The sequence below is a fragment of the Ambystoma mexicanum genome, chromosome 11 (assembly GCF_040938575.1).
Source record: "Ambystoma mexicanum isolate Mex_15411 chromosome 11, UKY_AmexF1_1, whole genome shotgun sequence".
In the NCBI taxonomy this organism is placed as follows: domain Eukaryota; kingdom Metazoa; phylum Chordata; class Amphibia; order Caudata; family Ambystomatidae; genus Ambystoma; species Ambystoma mexicanum.
In genome coordinates, this window is record NC_090934.1 from 701,645,854 (window position 1) to 701,669,142 (window position 23,289).

The 23,289-nt window shown below is 42.1% G+C and overlaps 1 protein-coding gene across 1 annotated transcript in view; it reads left to right on the plus strand.

Moving 5' to 3' along the window:
- Positions 1 to 3,944: 3,944 nt before the first annotated feature.
- Positions 3,945 to 23,289, plus strand: part of PRRG4 (proline rich and Gla domain 4) — a 588,682-nt gene continuing 569,337 nt past the window's right edge. Inside the window, exon 1 of the mRNA XM_069623571.1 lies at positions 3,945 to 4,231. Coding sequence (XP_069479672.1) covers positions 4,200 to 4,231 — 32 coding nt within the window. The 5' untranslated portion in view covers positions 3,945 to 4,199. The remainder of the gene's footprint in view (positions 4,232 to 23,289) is intronic.

Genomic DNA, 23,289 nt, shown 5'->3' on the forward strand with positions numbered 1-23,289 from the left:
TTTACTGTGATTTTCTAATAAGGGGAAAAGGGGTGTATATATCATAATAGTAACTGTGTTTAGAATATTTTACAATAAGAGTGCTGGAGTGTTTCACTGTGTGTTTATAAATAAATAATTATATACTTTGATACCAAAGCTCTGGTCAGTGTTTGCTTGTATTATTGTATCTAAGTGCCTATTGAGTATACTTTGCATACTGCCTAACTCTTCTTGAGGGAAGTCTGACTGCTCAGCCACAGCTACCAGTTAAATCTGGGTGGTACAGACAGCTACCAAGTGGGTTTACTGCTAACATCTGTAGTCTTAAATCTTTTGCAGTGGTCCCTAAGGGAACTGCACAGGTTTCTGCCTAACAATCTATTAGGCTACATCAGAGCCAAACTCGAATTCAAGGATAGGTGCACCACAACAAAAGTCTACTTTTCGGCCGAGGGTCCAGCTGTATTGGTATGGGACGACCAGCATAAACTGAGCATCCGGTTAGACCCCAGCACCGCTCAACAAGTGCTGCTTGTCTCCTCAGGAGAAGTGCCAAACCTAAAAAGTGCATTCCCCACGTTGTTCTCCGAAACACCTGGGAAAATAAAAAATTATGTGCACAAAATCCATCTAAAACCCAATGCAGTACTGGTCAAGCACAAGGTCAGGCCCGTTCCAGCGACAGCCAGGGTGGCACTCAAATCCCAGCTTCAGAAAATGGTCAAGGAAGGAACCATTGAGACTGTCGAGTCCTCCGAATGGTTAAACCCAGTGGTCCTCATAAAGGAGGAATCCTCCAACGAGTTGAGGGTGTGCAGAGAACTACGCAGCCTCAACCTGGAGATGGTCATGGACAGTTTTCCCTTGTCCATTGTCAACAAAATCATACAGATGATGAAGGAAGCAACAGTATTTTCAAAACTCAAAATGTGAGATGCCTACCATCAGATAGATCTGCGTAAGGCCTCACGCCCATTCACACTATTCATCATGCCATTTGGACATTTCAATATACACGAATCCCATTCGGGTTGGCATCCGCTGCATCAGCATTTCAAAGAATGATGTACTCCATGCTGCACGGCATCGACAGTGTGTCGTATTTCCAAGACGACATCCTGGTGTACGCCAAGGACACAGATACCCATGACAGAGTACAGAGTGAAGTACTGGGCAAACTACAGAGCGCAGGAGTCCACCTACGTCACGAGAAGTGCATATTTGGAGCTTGCGAAGTAGAGTGCCTGGGTTACCGCATCTCGGAGGAAGGGGTAAGCCCCAAGAAACACCTTTTACAAGCTATAGTTGACACCCCAGTCCGAACTTTGGTCGTTTCTAGGTCTCGCAGAATATTATGCGAAATTCGTTACCAGATTCTCCAAAACCACATCACCTTTGAGAGAGCTCCTGAAGAAAGGTGTGGAGTACATGTGGGAATCACAACAAGTCGAAGGTTTTGCTGAAATCAAAAAGAGAATCCTGCATGCACCCTGTCTCATACCGTTCAATCCTGAATGGGAAGCGTACATAACGACAGACGCCAGTGCATACGGCTTGGGTGCCACCCTTACCCAAAAGAAGGGAGACACAGAAAATATAGTTGCCTTTGCGTCGAAAGTGCTGTCCACCTCAGAAAAGAACTAATCTACTGTCGAAAAAAAGATGCTGGCATGTGTCTGGGCCTTGGAGTATTTCATGTCGGACCGTTGGGTAACCAAATTCCGCGTAGTCACTGACCACAAACCCCTGGTACACATGCTGAGACCTGGCGACACCATGCCTAGCAGGAATTGCCACCAAACTGCAGGAGTACACATATGGGAGTACCCACATTGCAGGCTGGAAGAACGCCCAAGCGGACTGTGTGGTGGCATCCATAGGCGATCTAAGGAACAAAGATTTTATGGAGATGAGTGAGCTACATTGGCAGGAGGAAATGGAACAGGATTATGCCCTGGGCCCAGTAGCAGAATGGGCCCGCAAAGGGTGGCCCAATGAGAGAGCAGTGCCGGAAGGTCTGCAACCATACTGGAAAGTCAGCGATGAAATCACAGTAATGGATGGTCTAATAACGAGAGGCGACCGAGTAATTCCCCCGAGGCATCCGCAAGGTGATATTGTGTATAGCGCATGCAGGTCACCTAGGCAGCAATATGACACGACGCAGAGTGCGCAACGCGTACTGGTGGCCTGGAATGGACCAAGATGTAAGGGCAATGATCGAAAGATGCCATGAATGTACAAACAGCGACAAGCGACTAAAGGTGAAGCAGGCACCCATGATACCCACAGAAATCCCACACGGCGTCTGGCACAAAATAGGGCTGAACTTCATTGACCCGCTGGACGGCACGTCGAGCGACAATAGGTATGGAGTAGTCATGGTGGACTCTCTCTCCAATTGGGTCAAAATTGAATTTGTGCAGGACATCACCATGGACACAGTTATAGAAGTACTTAGCACCGTCTTTCAAAGGGAAGGGCTTGACAAAGAGATTGTAACGGACAATGGAGTGAAACTTGTTTCCAGGGAGATGGAAGGCTTCCTAAAGAAGCACAATATCCGTCAGTTGAGAGCAAGCCTGTATCACCCACAAGCCAACAGGCTGGAGAAAGGGCAAACCAGTTCATCAAAGGGGCCTTACAACTGGCATGCGCATCAGGCATGAATCCATGCAAGATCGTCAAAGAGGCTGTAGCATCATATTGCTTAATGCCAAATGCAGTCACAGGAGTATCTCCATTTCATTTGTTGAGAGGGATAAGTGCTGCATCCACGCTGGTACCACCGTGGCTACACAAAGTCAGAGAGGACAATGACATCGACATGAGCGACATTGTCTTCACATTGCAAAAGAACAAGGAGATCATGAAATCTCAAGGCGACAAACGCAGAACAGTCCATCCCACTGAGGTCAATGAAGGGGACATGGTGAAAATACGCCTACCGCACAAAGATGCTGCCATGGGCTACAAATATAACAAGGCCATAGAAGTCACAAGGAAAGGAACCAACCATGTCCACACCACTGATGGAAGAAGGTGATACCTGGAAAGAGTGGCTGTGTACAAGAAAAGGGAGTCCACTAGGAGATGACCATGAGCAATGGGGGTTAGCCTGCGACCCTCAACAACCAGAGATGGACATCACGGAAAAAGGGAACCAAGGTGAACATGCCCACATGAGCTCCACACCCCGGTCTAGAGAACCACACTGGGAGGCTACCTCAACGGACCCAACCCCATGTGACACATCCCGCATAACCACACAGTACCCAAATGCAGCCACTAACCAGAACAGTCCCCAACGGGAAAGAAGAAAGCCAACCAGGTTCACAGACTTTGTCATGGACTAGGAACCAGCTTTTCCTACGAAAGGAGGTGTGTGGGGACTCCCCTCGCAAGATCTTGGCACAGCGAGATCTCGCGAGAGTTTGTGCGCAAAGAGCGATGAAAGCGTGATACGTGCCATAGACGGAGCAGAGGCACCAGAGTACAGCCGGGCCTCGGCGCTCCTCCTATTGAGGGGAATCAGTCCTCCTAGAGCCTGGCATCCGCAGACCCCTTGAGCTGAGCTTAATTCCATGGCAGAGGACAGCCTCTTGAGAGCTCCAGTTTACAAGGGATATCTGCACCCCTTAACTTGTACTATGCAGTGAAGATAACTGCATGAGGCAGAGGAACAGAACTGTTACCCTGGACTCAAATACCCTTGTTACTCCATATGCTACAGGTGTCAGAATAAACACCTTCTTCTTCACACACAAGTGTCCTGTGATCATTCAAGACCACCACAATAACTTTACATATTTGCAGCATTTCTGAACGGGCCCACCCTTATCACATAAAGTCTCACATCGAGCCAGTCACATGTGAGATAAAGTACAGGTGAGGAAGCAGCTCATTCCAGGGCATGCCCTCTCATGACGTCACCTATTCCTCTGCGGAACCGCCCGCCTGTCCAGGAAGCGTCCAGACTGGAAATCACTCGCGCGCGCGCAGTTTATCTGAGAGAGGGCGTTGTACCTGTGTGGGGACGGCTTGACATACAGCGACCCCATTAGCGTCACTGTCTGCTGTTCCCGGCGCCGGAGGGTGTTTGCCCATCTCTGCTCTGTTCGTGTAATACATTTTCGCACGGGTGTTACCCCGCTCGCCTCTTTTTTTCTGGACCTACCTGGACAACTGGCCAGGAATTTGAAGTGCACCAAACTCTGATGTGCAGTATCAACGATGAGACGTCACGCCTGTAAGAATGGGGTAGCTTTTAATTTCAAATGTTATTTGGGTATCCGGGCCGCTGTAATAATGCGCATGTGTTAGATAGAGACTCTTACGTTTTGTGATTCCCACTGACAACGTCTGTTTTGGTGGCCCTGTAAAGCGATGAGCTAGAGATGTTTATGTATCATATGTAAGTAAGACAGCTACTGCTTTTTACTTTAGCGCCTAAAGGAAAGGACACAATAAATGCAGACTTAGAGAGAACACCGTAAAATGCAGTGGCAACTTTATTAGATCGAGATGTAACACACCTATGACTTTTTTTTACACCTTACACGTTACAATTTAAGAGCTCTGTGTTTCCGCCGCATTGTCAAGCGTGATCGTTGTTTCGAAGGATTGAATATGCCAGTTACTTCAGTCTAATTGCGACACATACATGCCCTCACGCATGCGGCCATGTAAACACCGTGATCACCCACCTATATATTTATACTTGGGAAAGTGTGTAGCAACATGTTAGCGCCATGAACACACAAATAGGCAGATACTTCAAGTTGCCCCGTCCCATGTGAATCTGTTTCCTTTCTCCGAGGTTTCCCCTTTCCCATTAAGGAAGCAGCACACCACGTTCTGGAATTAAAACAACACAACGCAGGGCTGGGTGCACTGCTCTCCGCTGACCTGGGACACGTGAAGTCCATGTGTATGCTGAATTTTTACTTTATTTTGTCCTCTCTGCCCATCTCCCTCATTATAAATAAAATGCACAATGATGCATAAAAGTGCGTCCCCGCCTAATCGACACGGCCACTATTGTTGGACACAAAACTTCTTTAAGTTGCTGTGGTGAAATCGTTGGATGAGGTGGGTGGACAGATTTGTGCTACTTCCTATATTCTCCCTGAAACGTGGACGTGCTAGTCTCTTTTCTGACGAGCCTCTTTTATCTCTTTCTATATGGTTCAATTCTGGACATGTTCTGTAGACTGAAACTTGGCAGAAACATGCTTCGCTAGGGAGAGGCCTGAAACACCCACAATGGGACCCGCCTCCGGGCTTTAAACCTGGCTGGCATTATTGGGACTGGTTGTGTAATGTCGATAAGATTACCGGGGGCTCACACCATGTTGAGATTTCACACACCCACACCCAGTTACGCTCCTTACCTAGTTCACATTACAGAATGGGTGGACGGAGTACGAAAGAGTGGCTGCGGAATCTTAACATTGATCTGGGTGTTATGTCGGTTTGAGTAAATCAACAAACCAGCAGCAAACAGAAAAGTGAATATAATATTGTCTTAACAGATTCAGCAATATGCAATCAAACTGCAGCAGTTGGATTGAATTTACGTTTGTAAAACTGTCTTAAATCTTAAACTGGTGCATTTTGAAAAATAATATTTCAATATACCTGAAAGCTGCACAGTACTGAGACTTGAAGCAAAATTGGTTGGAGTGCGATGTGTCAGAAGAAGTGTCCTCAGGCTTTCTCTTGTCCCCAGTTATTTAGTACTTTCTCTTCCGTTTTGTCTACGTTTCTGTGCAACAAAAGCATGCTTATGCTGCTAATGTCTCTTCAAAAACGACCGATGCTCTGGTGAGCTGTTTGTAAGATCTCAATAAAAAAGCCTAATCAACCTAATGTTCCTTCAAAAGCCCTATGTCGCCCCGCTCCGAGCAAGTCTGATTACTTTTCACTGACCCATTAGGACTTCTGGCCTATGAAGGCAGCATCTTTCACAGGCTCCTCCCTTCCTACATCTGACGCACAGAACATTTCTACAGCCATTCTGGCTCTCTCTTGAACTCCTCCTCCAGAGTGCTGTCACTCTAAGCTGGATAAGCCATCCTTTTTCAAAAAATTACCTCCCTGGGACCCACTGACCTAGAGATTTGTTTAACCCATCACAGGCCTTTAATTTCCTAAAACGCGCATTTTAAAAACATTCAGTAAACCTCCTCCAGTAGAATCTCACAGCCCATCATCTGCTGAAAGCACATCAATCAGTTTTCACCTAGGACATGGCCTGGAATCTGCCACTGTGTGGGTGGTGGATGGAGCCATGACAGTGTTTCATGGGGGGAATTCTTTCGGCTTGTGCTCATGGACCAATGAGCAGCTTTGAATATATTTTTGGCTGTATGGTCATACTTTCCACTCTTGCTTAGTGAATGGGAGTGGTGTAGCAGGTCATGGATAAGTACTTCTCCCATCTATCTGGGACCATCTCAGCGAGTTGTGTACTTTAGCCATTTTGGCATGTTCAATTTTCCCTCTCATCGTTTCAAACATCTGTTTGGAGCCTGGGGGGCTATTGACAACTTTCCTCCCAGAATTCCTTTTCAGTCCGGCCCACAGAGGTCATCACAGCTCGTCCTGCCTGTCCTGCGCAAGCTGGAACTCCACATCAGGCACCCTCATTGTCTCATATGGTCTGAGGCTCAGAAGCCACCAATTGTGCATGCAGGGTCAGAGGCCCCGGAGGCCGTTGTGTGTATGGCAGAACAGCAGTGGTGGCCCGTTTATAGTGGGAGGGCACCTCCGCATTGTCCATTATGAACGAGCTTCCATTGGTTGGTACTCTGTGAGCAAGGTGTGGCGCTATACAAGATGGGCTCGATTAAAGCAGTATAAAATATCTTATTTTTTCTGTTATTGGGGTACACCAGGCTACACCATCCTTTTTTTTTTAATGAGGGATTCGTTTGTACATTTGTCTCTGGTTGCATCAAGATGTCCCCATTGCTGTTCTGGTTATCCCTTTGGAAGAATGGCACCCTCATTTTAACTAAACTAATTAGTTATTAAAGATACTTTAAGCAGGGATGAAGCAGGAAAATTGAATGGCTGGCAAACTGTGACTTTGAAATTATAGGGAAAGGTGATCTGTTTTGCAGATGTGGAGTCCCTACGAGCAGAAGCAAAGATCCACCTTAAGTATTAATTCGCACCAGACTAAGAAAGTCAACAATAATAGCATGTTTGTCCCCTAAACAGAGGTCAGATATCAAGTCATATTTGTCTTGGATTATTAATAACTGAATTAGATTACCCTTGATAAGATTTCAATTCAGTCATCTGCCACAGGCTAGTAATGGACAGAAGAAACTTTCACGAGTAGCTGTTATCGGGGCAAAATAGAATGTGCAATGCACTTGGTGCTCACTTGCCCACTGCTCTGCAAGAACAGGAAAGCAAAGGATGATTCCCATGATAATTTCAACATAAACTAGCCTTCATTTCAACAAGTGCATGAATCAAAGATGTGCTTTTGTGCTTGAAAATGCATTATTGTAGGCCCTTCTCAAGAGATTGGAGATAGTATTTTCATGAACCCTTGCCAGGAGAGCTCCACTTATCTCATGCCTGGATATGGAAAATAGTTTTTAAGTTTTTTTTTTTACCATTGTTCGATTTTCACATATGAAAAGTAAAAAAAACAAAATATTCTAGTAACTTCTGCAAAGATTGTGAGTTCGCTTGTATTTCATTTATGAGAAATGAAATTCTCGAAACATGTTTCCTTCTATTAGAATTTACACTTCATTATTTTTTGTATTGTATGTTTATTCTGTGACATTGTAACTGTAGTGACTTCATTAGCTTTTCTTTGGACCGTTTATTAATGTAAGCTTCCCCTCACACCCTCCGGGTTTTGGGCACTATAGAAATTGGTTAACAAAAAACAGTAACTGATTTTGATGGGGGCCATAGGGCTGTCAGCCAAAGCTGAGTAGTTATTGGCTCCACTTCCTGGAAAACTGAAAGAGACACCCAGTAGTACTAGCCTATCTAGGCAACCAATGTAAACATGCGATGGTACATATCCACTCTGTGGAGTGTGACAGTGAATTGTAAGTTCCACAGTCTTCAAGCATGCCATATGCAAGCATTGTGCACTTATTTGATGTAACATTGTCTGTGTGGTTGGCTTTTCTTGGATTGATGCAGCATGAACAACCTATATTATTATTTTGTTAATGGTTTATGGTTTACTCAAAACCTTTACAAACAGAAACATTTGTACATTCAAATATATAAAATCGAAGTCATTAAAATCAATTCAATTCAAAACCAGTTTTCCTAAAACATAGTTGTTCTCTACTCAAAATGCAGTGCAGTTAATAACATGCATTTACAACATTTGTTTCCATCATACTTTATCACGTTCAAAAACATTAAGGTGATTATATCACTCCATATTGTTAACAAGTTCTACCTCTAAAATCAAATATTCCACATTTATGACCCTGAATCTAGTTGTATTATGTTCAAGAAATCAGTAACAGCAATACCCAGAGAGGTTGGGGATCCTCCCAAACAACATAACCACAATGATTTCCCATGCACCTGTGACAAGTCGGGGAAGAACCTCCCGAAATAGGCAATGCCAAGGAACAGCAGAGAAGAGCAATACATTTATAAGTGTCTTGACGATTCTATAATAGTTCAATCTTTACAAAAACGACAGCATGAGCATTCCCCCCTCCCCCCATGAGCTTACGTCCTTACTGAATTTCCTTAGTATATAAAAGGTTTCATCTGAACCTGAGAAATATATCCCTGTGGTGCCTATTCGGAAAGATGTTCAGGTATGGAGCAGCGATTCTTCTTTTTTTATGCACAAATATCAAATGGCTTAAACATGGAGACTTATGAAAATCAACCATGATTTTACAACAATCCAACTGATATAGCACGTATTTAGCAGTACCTGGATTTTCACCTAAATCAAATACACAGCACCCAAGGTCCATGAACAGGGAATCACAAGTTTTTCATAGCAGTAAAGATAAGTACCTTATTCTCACTCAGTGTTTTTAACAACTTCATAAAGGGTATTCAACTGGGGGAAACAGATGTTGTGATAAAAAAATAACAAACCTACATTTCACTCCAGCTTGTAAAGACACCAAGCCCTGTTCCTACCGAATGGCACTAACCGGAATGGCATTAGGTATGGACAGAACCCTATGCCAAATTAGAGCCTCGATTTTCTATAGGAAGGAAGATACCCAGGCACCCCATAGCTCCAGGCCATATGGCATTTTCAGGACGATTTTAATTTAATTGAAAGTCAAGGCAGGCGTAAGTGAAAATCCCCTGAATTTCATGTCAATTTGTATCATCTGAGTTGCTTGTGTCACTGCTTTTTGGATCGCTACAGTGTACAGATGGGATTTATAAGGGGGACCAGTTATAGGGAACCCAAGGTACGTTAGATTATCTGTCCTGAATAAAATTACCTCCTCCAATTGCCAACTGGCCAAACAGCGTTTTTTAGTCTTAGCAAACAGCATGATTTTGGTCTTTGTTGGGTTGATTAGCAGTTATCCTCAGTGTACAGAGAAAATGCAGACAACAATCTTTGAGGGGCAACTGGGGTCCTGTAGAAAATCATCTGCATAGGACAGCCATATGATATTGCATGGCCGCAGGGGAGGGGGGGGGAAGGCCACAGGGCTCAAATGCTAACAAACATCTGACGCTTAACGGTTGACAAGGCAGGGTGCCAAGATGCAACCTTGTCTCAAACCAGTCGAAGTCTCGATTCTCTGATACAATTGTCCCTTGTTCAGGCGAACCTGAATCAATGAAGACTCATGTAATCCAACAATGAGTCTGAGCAATCCATTAGGGATACCCCAACGGGTCATTTTTATATTAGTGCTATGACCCTTGCGGAAACCTGCCCATGCCTCAAGATGCCTCAACAAGAGGGACGCAGATACCTTGCTATCAGCATCCATAATGGATATGGGGTGATATTTCTTAGGATCATTGTTTGCGCCCCTTATGAAGATCGGAATCACATACAACGTTCTCCATGACAGGAGAAAACATTCTGTGGCAATCAGATTCCTAAACATAATTGTTAGAATGCAAGACCAGATACCTGGGTCAGCGTTAAAAAATGTGTTTGAAAGTCGATTGTGTCCTGCTTCCCGAGAATTACTGCATCGACCAACAGGCCCGAAAACAAGCTCCTAATCAAAGACGAGTTCCCATTCTCCCAGATCCCCAATAGGTCTCAAATCATCTTAATACACTTCAACTCAACTGGGCGAATACAGATTTTCAAAAGGAAGTACCCAGTGGCATTAAGCTGTTTCATAGATTGATTTGTGGTTTGTGAATCCACCACCTGCCAAAAGGAGGCCACATTCCTGCCCTTTAATAATTCAGACATAAGCTCAGCATCATTTTGCAGTAGAGTGACACGACACAACCCTCCTTACAAAGGTTTTTATAACGTTGTTTTGCCCTTCTAATAAGGCTATTTGCTTTCCGACTGTGACCTATTCGAATTATTAATGGATCTAATGTATGCTCCGTGAGATCTTTTAGACTTAGCTACCATTTCATCAGATGCATGGAGGTGGGGTTTTGGTTGTTTATTGCGGGACATTTTAAGCTTATCTTTAGGGAGTGTCACGGTTTATTACACAGCACACACAAGCAATGGAACTCCTTCCCCTGTAATGAACGTGGCACACAATAAAAACGCTTTTTATTTTTTTAGTATACTTCAGATTCCTTTTGAGTAGGCCTCCAACCCGTCTCGCACCCAACCTCCACAAATACCCTGTGTCCCAATGGACTAGGAACCAGGCCGGTGTGTATTAATAAGATATTTATTAATGTATTATTTATGTCAAATGAAAATCTGCCACAACAGCCACCAATGTTGTGGCAACACAAATTGCAATAATCTCTACAAAACAACCAGGGTAAGATATACCATCACAGGTGCTTCCTTTATGGCAGAACAGAAAAAGAACAATTTACCACACAATGATTGCACTAGCGTTAAGCACTCCCCCTGAGACACTGAACCCCCCCCAAACATCAATTGGACTTTATTCCTTTGAATGGAAGGCAGTGGCAGGGAGTAAGAATACAGGGGGAAAATCGTTTTTGGTGTGGTGCCCACATAAACAGTATAGGGAACCAGCAAAGCAGGGGAAAATCTGTTTTTGGAGCACCAATGGAAGAATGGGTTTAAAAAAAATGTTTCTCACAACTGCTAGGGGAAAGAGATAGAAAAACAGGGAATTTGCTTGTTTATATTTAGAAAAACAGGCAGAGCTTTTAGGGAATACTAATCAGCACACAAGGAGAACATCGATTTTTAGAATATACAACAAGAAAGGGAATGCAAATGAAAAATCATTTTCACCACACAATAGGGAAAGAGGGACAGAAGCAGAAAATAGGCTTTTGGGATGCTAAGCTTAATTTCAATGGAAAAGAAATTGCAAATGGAATTCCTTTTTTACTGAGGTTGCAAATGCCAGGTAGGATCTGGGAAAGGGGGTGAGCTCATGAAAGGAACATCGGTTTTGGTTCAGGATGGCAGATGCAAGGGGGAAATTACAGTTGCAAATGGAAATTTGTTTAGCAGTGCACAATTTAAACACAGGGACACATTCGTTTCTTAGATCACAACGGGATTAATTCTGTTGGGCAATACTTTATAATTATAACAATTAACAAAAACACTGGGAAAAAGATTGCTGGTTTTGAATTCCACCAATCTCGATCCTGTGAAATTCAATGGGGGAATTAAGTGATTTACTCAGAAAATACACTAGGGATTTATACAGACAAATGAGGGATTTTTCATTGGGGATATGCTAACATATACAAGCTAACAAGAGATTCTTCAATGGGCAGATGACTGAAATATACGGGCAAACAAAGGATTCGTCAATGGGGAGATGACTAAAATGCACTGGCAATTGGGGTTTTCAATGGGGAATTTTCCATGGGGAAATATTGGATGCAATGTTACAAGAATGAAGGTCTTATGCAATTTACGGCTTGAGTTATTGATACTTAAATAGCAAGCCTTTCTTTAAGGTTAAGGAAAGCCAGCTGCATCTCAGGACACTCTGGAAAGACAGGGGAGGGGTCTGGTCACTCCACTCTTAAAGACGGTAAGTTTCAGCAGCCTTCTCTCCATCTTCCTGTTTTTCTCCTCTTTCTGTCTCCCCAGTTTCTGTCTGTCCCTTAGTCCTAGTGCAGTCCCCATTATATAGCAGAAATGACATCACCCATTTTACAGTCTAGGGGAAGTATCCTGCAATAATCCCTGCCGCTAGGATTGGACAGTTACCCCCTCTTTCTCTGCCCACAGTCAGGATTGGTTTAGGGGTTTTGAGCAACATCTGTCTTTTCCTATTTGTTATCATCCGTTGTTCTCCATTCAACTTTTTGGCAAAAACTAGTTATGTATCACAACTTCATAATTGTTCTAGCAACTGCCATACTAAACATATTTTCTGTTTTAGCTGATCATGGGAATTTGATAAGTTGACCACCAAATCCGTACGATGTAGCATGGCCATGTGTCACATTTTTATCGGTTTCATAAAATGTACAACAGTTATGAATATTTAAGTTATCAAGCATATTACAAATAACATCTTCCAGCTTTTCACCAACTCTCACATTTGTAACATGTTCAGATCAGCCAGAAACCTAGTCTAACTGGCCATTAGAGTTCCCAGAGTCACAGGTAGATGCATTTTATAGCCCCAAAACCGCCCGGAAATTACATAAAAAATGGTATAAAAACGAAATCAATCCACAGTATGGTTGCTGCGCAAAATGCCTAAATGAAAATAGTTTTTTAATTAAATTTTGAGTGTTCCTGTTCAGCAACTGAGAGGGCTGCTTCATCCAGCAGCGCCATCTGTCTCCCTGGGCCAGCCTGTGACCAGAGGTTTTTACGAGTCTCTTTGAAATTAGTTTGTGCTCTTTAAAATGGGTGCAACAAGGATTCACACCTTTCTTCAATTCCTCCTTCTTTAGTAAATTAACTGCTGCTTGTCCATTGATAATGACAGGTAAGCAGGCCCCTTTCCACGTGGCCCTTTAACTTTACATGAAACAAAAGCAAAAACCAGGCTGTTTTTGTTGCAGTGTTTAAATGCCTGCCATTCATGTGAAAAGCAAAACCCAGCCCGTTTTTGTTGCCATGTTTAAATCCCTGCTATTCATGTGAAAGGCAAAAGCCAGGCCGTTTTTGTTGCATGGTTTAAATGCCTGCCATTCAAGTGAAAGGACTTCTGTTTGGGGCCTTTAAATGCACCCCACAGGAGCGCCTCTCTATTATGGGCCCCTTTTCGCTCCATTCGCTCTTATATTAGTGGTGCTCGCCGGCTTCCCTTGCCTCCTCTCATCTCACTACAACTTCTCTCTCCTCTCTTTAACTGTCCTTGTCGTGCTTATCCCTATTATCTGCCCTTAGGAGTGTTGTCTTTAATTCACTAGATGGACTGCTACGTCTTAACCTCACTGGACCTACCCCGCTGCTTTTTTCTGCCTTCTTCCCACCTTGTTTCACACTACTCCTTTTTTCCCTAGCAGCCGTATGCTGATCTTTCACTCTCTTCCCTCCATCACATGATCCTGTCCGCCCGCCTTCCCTGGCCACCTACCTCTACTTCTGACCTAGCAAACGTGACCATTCTTGCTGCCTTTATTTTTCCACTTCCTTTGATTCCCTCTACCCCCTTCTCTTCATTTCTGTCATTCTATGATGTTATTACACCCTGATGTGCCCCTTTACCTTTCGGAGCTTCAACCACTGCTCTGACCTGCTGTGTCATCTCCTTTTGCTTACCTGCACCCTCTGTTATATCACTTTCAACAATGGCTTCTTCCTGCCATTTACCCACCTCCTCCCCCCCTGAACTTGGCTCACTCCCTGTGCTGTGTTTTGTTCCTCCTACCTTCACCCCTTGTTGTCGTGTTCTGCCTTTTGCTGTCTTCTGCATCACATACCTGCAACCACTGATTGACTTTGGAATCTTGCTGTGTTTTGCACTTGGCTTACCTGCAAACACTGATTGACTTTGAAACCCTGCAATGCTTTTTGCCTGCCTGCCTGCGTGCTTGAAGTATCCCCTCATTCCATGAGGCGAGGCTTTTCCAGTCTGTAGTCCCTCTTACATGCTTGTCATAATTGCATGCCTGGTCTTCCTTAATGCAGTATACCTACTTGTTCCTGCACTTTTTTAGTGTTTTGCATTTATTGTACCTCTCTTCTTCTTCCCCTCCTGCACTGCCCCCCCATTGTCATGTTGCAGCACTTGCATGTTCTAAATCGTCTGACGACCTAGTCAGAGCGTTTTGTTTGTTCTCTTCCCTTCTACCCCTCCCTTCACTCCCCTCCTCCACCTCTGCCCCCGCTCTCATGCCATATCACCTGCATGTTCCAAATGTTTCAAGACCTTTTAAGACTGTTCTGTTTCTGTTTTTTTACCTTCTTACCCTTCCCTATCCCCCCTTGTCTTGATGCGCCTTGAAACACAATTATTTGCTGTATAGTGCGCATTACAAATAACCAACAAATAAATACAATCGAGTGCTCGAAATTGCTTAGGTTGAATGTATGCAGTTTCAACGCATAGGTTTTTTTTTCTTTTTTCTTTATTTGCATATGGTTTGTACAAAAACCTTTACAAACATTATTTAAAACCATAATGTTGTTTACATAAAACTAGAACAATTGATTTTAACACATAGTATCCTTGAAAATCCATATTAAAATGTGTAGGTCGCACTCTCCTCCAGTACTATGTGCAAAATAGCAACTGTGCACATTGAAAAAATGATACCTACAATAGTACTTTCAAGCCATGAGACCTAAGATGACATAGTTAATATAAGACTGACAACCAAACTTTACAAGACTCAACGTCCTGCAATCGTAGTTACAGAAAATATAGTGTTAAAAACAGCTCTAAAGCATGCTTATGACATATTTATGGTTACAGTACAATAGTGCTTGGCTAGTGTAAACATCTGAGTATGCAGATAATATATACATACTGCTAAGCATTCTCCTTTTGCAAAAGTTCATCATTGATGACCTTCAAAAGACGTGTTAGAGATAGAACCAGAGAGATGTTTTCTCCCCACATACATCTAAGCCACAGAGAATTCACTGAAAAGCTTGATTCATCAGTGATATATTTCCCAAAAGCAAGCAATTCAGGATATCCAAAACAACAACATGAAATGACAAGATGTTTCAAAGTTTCAGAAAAGTTGCTACAAAGACTAAATCTGCAGGTGAGCAAGGATTTTGCGACACCTTACGATCCCCAATGTTTGGTTGTTTCATTAGTGTGGAATTGGTTGAGTTTAAATCTGATGTATAATGCACAGCCTTTTCACACGGATATCAGAGAAGATAGGAGCATTATGGACTTCTCTTTTTGATAAAACATGCGTATTCCTTATACAAACTATATTTGTTCAGGACATCAACAGTGCACACCCAATCAAAACCATAGAGTTTTTTTCTTAACGAAGCCTGAACGGGTAACAAGATCTTGCTCACCACGTCTAGTTTGTTCAATAGAGATTGCATTTTTTCATAAAAGAGTATTAATGAGGCAGGATGAGCATTAACAAGCATCTCCGAAAGATCAACATACAGTGAATTGGAGGGAGGATCAATCATTTTAGAATCATTTGTCAACATTCTCCATTCATATTTTGAAGAAAGTGAACTATGCCCAAGTAAATGTCTCAAAATGGGATTAGGGAGTGAAATGGCCAATCCCAAGGTTTGCTTCCAAATGCGACCTTGGAGTATGTCTAAGAATGACTTTAAGTCTACAAGACACATATCAAGACCATACAGTAGGATCGGTTCTACCTTTAAAATGTAATAATCTATTGCTGGCATAATAGAGAATTTGCAATATTTTCTGACAATTATTTTCATCTGCGAGAGTAGAGATCTTAATTTTTGATTGAGAGAATATCTCCACATGGCTATTGAAGAAGTGTCACAGAGATTGTAACCTAAATACCGTAGTTGCAATAAGCGTTCAATTATAGAACATTCAATTGACCATTTGAAAGACCTGAACTTTTTACTACCGCTAAAAATCACAATCTTGGATTTGGTAGGATTGGAATGTAAATTGTACTTGTGTGCGTAAATAGAAAAGATTTGCAATTTATTCTGCAATCCAAAGGCCATTTTGTCAAAGAAGATTAAATCATCAGCAAATGGCATCCAGGGAATTTGGAGTTTGTCTAGTCTGACTGGGAATATATTTTCGTGTAACCAGATATTTATTTATTTAATAAACGTTTTAGTTCATAGAACTTTACAAACTTTTAAAATAGTGAAAATCAAGATCCTCACTCCACAATTTCGCAATAGTACAGTGAGAGCTTTTCAAGATGTCTTCAGGTAAGTCCATTTCCACGATTTTCATTTCTATGTGTTTCCATCTCTTACTCTTTAATTATGCGATCTACTTCGATTGCGCCTTTTCGTGGGTCTTTTTCTTCTAATTTCTTTTCCAAAACTCCTAAATAAGTCGTTAAGACAAACGTTAATTGTCTATTCGAGCCTTCATGTAATAAAGCCCATATCTCGTCCTCAGTTTTGTATGCACTCTCTACCTTCACGTTTTTAGATGGATTTCTCTTGCTTGTTGAAGCTGAATACAATTTAGAACCAAGTGCTTTAAAGTTTCTTTTTGCAGGCCACAAAATCGATAGAGAGTATCTATCGTTCACGTCATTTTGTTTCCACAGGCTTACAACATGTTTTGTCCTGAATAGATTTAGACGAAACATGATGAACCGTTTCCTTCTTGTAGGGCAAGGGAAACGTTCGAGGTATTTAGCTGTTTTATTGAGCATCCGTGCTTCTGGCGGAGCATCTTCCATTCGCCTGTAGGATGTTCTTAGGTCGATCGTTTCGCACCAATCACATTCCCATAGCTTCCTCTTTACATAGTTGGGGTTACATATTAGTGTTTCAGCGTTTGATCCAATAGTCGCTAGTGTTTGTTGGCTTGTTTGTGTTCCTTAATATTTTGAACTGGGGAAGATCATCAGCCCCCAGAATCTTCCTATACAAGGTAATGTGTTCCATTGGACCCTCGCATTGATTGATATAAGACCCAGTTCATAACGCAAACAAGCGGTTGGAGCACCTTTTGGGAGTTGTAGCGTTCTGGACCAAAACATGTTCTCGCACCAAGTCCATATCTGAAAGGAGCAACCCAGCATCGTTTCGGCACCAAATATTAGAGTCGGAATTGCTTTAGCTCGGTAAAATTCAATCACAGGTGTTAGACTGAATTTTCCATATTTCCTGTTTATAGCTGCAGCTTGAGCCCCCAACATTCTGCATTTTCTCTGGATTTTTAGTACCATCGGTTCATCAGTTATTTTGGAATTTATTGTTACTCCAAGATATCGAGCTTGATTTACACAGGCGATTTGTACACCGCCAACTGACCATGAATACTTTTTTGCCTTTTTGTTTCCTACTCCTAGATTTTGCAACACTAGTATCTCAGTTTTCTTTGTGTTTATTACCAAGCCATTTTTGTCTGTGTCATTTTTCAGCGCTGTCAGTTTTCTTTGTAAACCAACAGGAGTTTGATCCAATAGGACCATGTCGTCAGCGTATACCATATGTCCCAGGTTTTGACCATTTATCTTAGGAGGAAATCCTCTTACCAGATTTAGGTCATAGCTGACGTCAGATGTTAACAGGTTGAATAACATTGCTCCCAAAGGGCAGCCCTGTTTTACGCCTCTTTCTGTTTTTATTGCTGTTGATAGAGTGCCTGCCGCGTTCAGCCTGATTTGGATCGATGTTTCTGAGTATAGTTCTTGGATTGGTCTTAGTACATGGGGGGGACAGTTCATTTGCTCCATCTTTATCCATAATAACTGACGATCAACACTGTTAAAGGCATATGCCAGGTCTACAAATGCACATATACCTTAGTTTTATTCTTTAGGGCTTCCAGTTTTGGCAGGTTGTTCATCAGTAAATTCAGAGAGCATCCTACCCCCTTTACAAAGCCCCTTTGCCGGATATCATATTGGGTTGTTTCTTTGATCCATGTTCCTAGTTGTTTCAATATTTGGGTAGCGAAAACCTTCCCAATCACGTCCAGCAATGCAATTGGCCTATAATTTTTCGGGTCAGAACAATCCCCTTTTTTAAACACTGGGACAATGATTGCTGTCTTCCAAGACTTTGGAACAATCTTTTCTAATTGGATGTTTTGGAAGAGAGTATAGCAAAAGTTTGCCCAGGCCTCAGAATGTTTCTTTAATTGTACATTTGTTAAGCCGTAGGGTCCGGGGGCTCTAGAAGAGCTCAACTTTTTCAGATTCGTTAAGATGTTGTCTCCCGTGATATTAAGGTGCCACTCGGCTAGATCGTCAAGCCAGCTATCTGTTCTTATATGTTGTTTCTTGAACAGGTCAGTATAATGTTCAATCCACTTTTGATCAGATACATTGCTTAGTAAAAGTGCTCCTTGAGGTGCTTCTAAGTTATTTATTACGGTCCAGAAGCGACTCACCGCTCTTGATGAAATCAGAGCTAGCATTTCTTCAGCATCGAGTTGCAGGATCTTGAATTTGTAAGTTATCAGCCATACTCTGTATAATTTCCTGTATCTTTTGATTTTTAGCTGCTTATCTTTTTCATCTGATTTCTTTAGAGCCCGGATGTTTTTCCGTAGTTCTCTTTTTTTCTGAACAATTTCCATGTTATAGACATGTTGATGCTTGTAGATTGGTTTTTGGTTTACGCTTTGGTGCTCCATATATTTTTCAAGCAGACTACAATAATCAATCCCCTCGTTGGTTTCATGGGTTCGTGCCTCAGACAATAGTTCTGTCAGGTTATTGATTTTTCGTATCTTGTGTCTCCCAGGAACGACCGTTATAGGATGATTCCAAGTACCTGAAGTTGCAGCATGGTCTACCTTTACTGCTACTTTAAGTAGGTTATGGTCACTTTGAGTCATTGGTATCACTTTTAGTGTGATTACCTCACTGAATATGTTCTTCGCCATGTAAAAGTAATCTATTATGGATCGGCTTGCTTCTCTCTACCAAGTAAATTGTGCAGGGATATCTCCACTGACGCTTCCATTCAGTAATAGCATGTTTCGTACATCCATCTCTTCTGCCCAAGCTGAATTGATTTGGTATACATTTTTAGGTCTTCCCTCCAGTTTTCTTACTTTTGGATCATATTTTGTTATACAATTCATGTTCAAATCCCCACATAGGATGACCTTCGCATTTCTTTCTGATTCCATGATTTTGTCAAGAATTTCACAGACAAAATCCAGGAAATCGCATTCATCCAAGGCTTTGTGTTGCAAATAGATATTAATTACATGAAGGTTCACCTCTTTCTTTTTTAACTCAGATTCTAGGGCTATTTGCGACACCTGGACATACGGGGACAGGTTTTCAGACTAAATAAGTTTTATGTGTCGTCCTGTTTTCACTAAGGTTATCAGTCCAGCCTTAGGTCTTCCCTTTTCTTGCTTTATTGCAGGATTGAATGCTATTTCATAATTGGTAGCCACTGGCGTCGTTTGCACCCAAGTCTCTTATAGGCAAATAATGTCCAGGTCTTGAAGTTCTTTAGGTTTGGTGTTGTATAAATGGAGGAAACCGCGACTATTCCAGGATCCAAGAGTAAGGTCTTTGTTTGTGTGCGTCTTCTGGCATTAGCTTTTCTTTTCACAGTTGAGAGTTTTAGCCAGCCAATTCCATCTTGCCTGTTCCTCCACTCTATTTTCTTCACTGTGATTGCCCGCTGCTTCCTCGCATGGTTTACTGGTTTGGATAATTGTGATTTTTATTTCATCTTTAATCGCGCATACTTGGTTCGTTTGATCATTAATTTGGTCATCTAATTTTGCGATTTTTCTTGTAGGTCCAAGTTTAGGCTTTTTCCTCCTAGCTGTTTACCATTGGCTGAGTTTATTTGCATTGTGTTTTTTGTCAGTTCTTTGAATTTTGGTACCAGCTTTCCATTTGTTCTGCTTGAAGATTTGTCATCATGTACCTCACGGACGTCAAAACCTAGTGAATTTAGATCGAGTTGGTTGTTCAAAATCAGATCTCTCACTATTCGGGATATGTAACAGCACTTGATGCATTATTCCTTCATTTACAAACTCCACTGTTTTAATATCTTCCATGTCAATAGATCTCAGTTGCGGTATATGTTTGAATAGCTGCAATACATTATGTCTGTTTAGAATCAGGGCGTCCTTCCCACAAAGCACTCTCTCAATCATCAAACAATAACTTGAATTTGGTTTAATTCTTTTTGTTGAGAATATTATTCCTGAGAGTTATGATTGGTGTGTGTCGCTTCTTTGGTCCTTAACCATTAGTTGTTGGGTGCGAGCCAATCTATCTTCTCTCAGCTCACTTCCAGGACTCTGTTGGTAAATAACTCGTCTCTCTGTCGACATTTCGACATCTCTTGCTTTGAGTTTAAGGCCCGAGTTAAAGTCAACTGTTTGAGTTATTGTTGCTTCGTGTGACCATCGTTCACCGACTGTTGCATATCGCCTTGATCCTGCTTGTACAGGGTTTACATGCGGTGCATTCATAGGGCAGCTCTTTATTGGGGAGATTATTTTGCAAATCCACGTTGTCTGTTCGGCATTTGAATGATACTCATTTTGATCGCAACCGGTTGAGAGAGGATTTTTGACTTCTTCAATGGCTACTTCTTCTGTGCCAGAGAGATTGAGATTAATCTTGTTTTCGATGTTTACTTCCAGATCTTGTGTCGATAAATTGTCCAGCAGGTCAATCATGGCTGCCTCCTTGATTTCTTGCTGGTCCAAGCTAGTCGAATCTTGTGGATGGTCCTTTGTTGCTAGACTCCCTAGTTTGTCGTCCATATTATGTTTGTCCTTGAAGTTTATCCTCTCTTCTTTATATTTGTTTGGAGAAGCGCATTCAAACTTTTCACATTTCTCAAGAATTTGCACGAGCTTCTTGTTTGATTCTTATTCCGTTTGGGCATATTTTTAGTCTTTCTTATTTGCTTTTTTGGTTTCACTCTCTCATCTCTGTGTTTCTCTCGGGTTATTTCCTTAGTTCTTTTATTGAATATTGGAAAGTATTCTATTGGTAGTTCTTTAGTTTGGTGCTCAATTGCAGGGGACCAAGATACATTTCGTTGAGCCGCTTTATGCAAGGGCATTTTCGCGGGGGTCTCAGCATTCGCTGAGTTTGATGTCAGGCCTTCAATAGTCGCTCCATTTGTGGGCAGTTCTACCAAACCCGCAGCATTGGCGGATGTTGAAGGTTGATTATCGAATCCTTCTTCGCACTCCACATTTATATCTTCAGTATCTTTATAGGCATTCAGGTTTCTTCTGTTTTTGTGTTGGTGTATCGTCAAGGTCTATTATTACAGCAGATGGTACTTCTTGCCCTATACTTGGTTTGTGGGCTACATCTTTATTGGTCCACACAACTGCTTGAGGATCAAGCAGGACGCTCCTATCTTCCTGGAGCTTTTTTTTGTTATGATTTAGAGGCGGTTCTTTCTCGTTATTGGCTATTTTGTATTTCGGAGTGTTTTAAGTATGGTTTTTCAATGTTTGAATCGCTTCTCTGGCCAGTTCTGCAAGAAGTCTTTTGTCCTCAGCATTTGTTTTCATTTGCTCTTTAAGTAGCATTGTCATTAGCTCATATGCTTTAACGTTGTTTTTTGCTTGTTGTTTCATATCAGCAATTTCCATTTCTAAATGTACTGTTTTTGAGTTTAGCAATGCTATGAGTGTGATTTGGTCTTTGCTTGTTTCGTTCAGTTGCTCGTACAACTTTATCAGTGGAGCCACCGTAATCGTCAGAGCAGAAGTGAGATTCGGACGTAACTCGTTGATTATTTGACCTATTAAATTCGTACACCATTTACGTTCTTCAACATCATTTGGAATTTTTTGCCTTTTAGGAAGGTCTCCAGGGTCTCTTCTTATCTTGGGGTAATGTCTTTCCATAATCGAGGAGTCTGTTAAAGGCTCTGGGTCCGAATCTGTAGAGTCATCTGTGTCCGACGTTAACTGGGGATTATTCAAATTTGTTCTTTCCCATAACGACTGATTTGTATGTGAGGGGTTCGTCCTTGTTGACTTGCAGATTCTTTTTTGTGAGCACAATAGTGGCTCAGTCGGACTTTGATCTGTTTTTCGTCTCTTTAATGGTTGAATTCGGCATCCTGTTTGCATCTTGTTGGGCGAACAATTTTGTGTTGTTGCATCCTCACCTAGTCTATGTTTGGCTTGCGTCGTTATCAGTTGTTCTTGTGAACTTATTGAATTGATTTTGGTCGTTTGGTTTGCTATCAGGATTTGGTTCATGCCCTTCAAGTCATTTAGCAATTTATTAGCGACTGATAGTGAGTCTCTCCTGTATGGTGTGTCGTTGTTTATGCAGGCTGCATCATATTCGCTATGCCTTTCATCCTCCGTTCTATTTAATATCTTTTGTATGTCTGTGTTTTCTGTTGTAAATACTTCATCATATACTGTTGTTACAATAGCGTCATCATGGAATTCTTCCAAGTCATCGTTTGTTGGTATCAAAGCGACGGGTGAACTCATTTTTGCAGAATCAATTTTTTTGGAATCGCCACGTTGTTCATTTATTGTTACATGGCCGCCAGCATCAGATCTAATTATTATTTCGCAATCCACTCTTGTTACCCCTGTCAACAGGGAGATATTTACTGGCCCTTTTTCATTTATTGTTTGTAAGAAACGGTCTGGTTTAAGGGCATCTGCACTCTTGGGCTTTGCCACAGTCACCTGTTCATCATCAGTGCGTTCAGCAGAGGTTTGACCAGGAGCTAATGTACTCAAGTCTCTCAAAGATTCTGGCAGGCTCCTTGTCCTGGCACTCTGCTGGACGCCACTAGACAATTGTACCTCGCCCTGGCCTTACATTCCATTCTTATCATCTACACTAGTTACGCTATTTACAGCAACAGTTTTATGAGCAGCATCCACCACAGTTGTACTTACTTGTGGTCTTCTACAACTTGCAGAGTGCTCGCTGACACCTGGCTCTGATTGTCGGTGGCGTAGCGTGCTCAGCCGCAGTATGATCATCTCGCGGCCGCATAGTGAATGCTCCACCTTCTTCCGCCCTCGTTGTTTTTCTATTTGTGTGGGCGTCGTCAGGGCGCCGGGCCGCGATGATCAAGGATCTCTCGCCGCTCGCCGCACACAGCAAACAGCC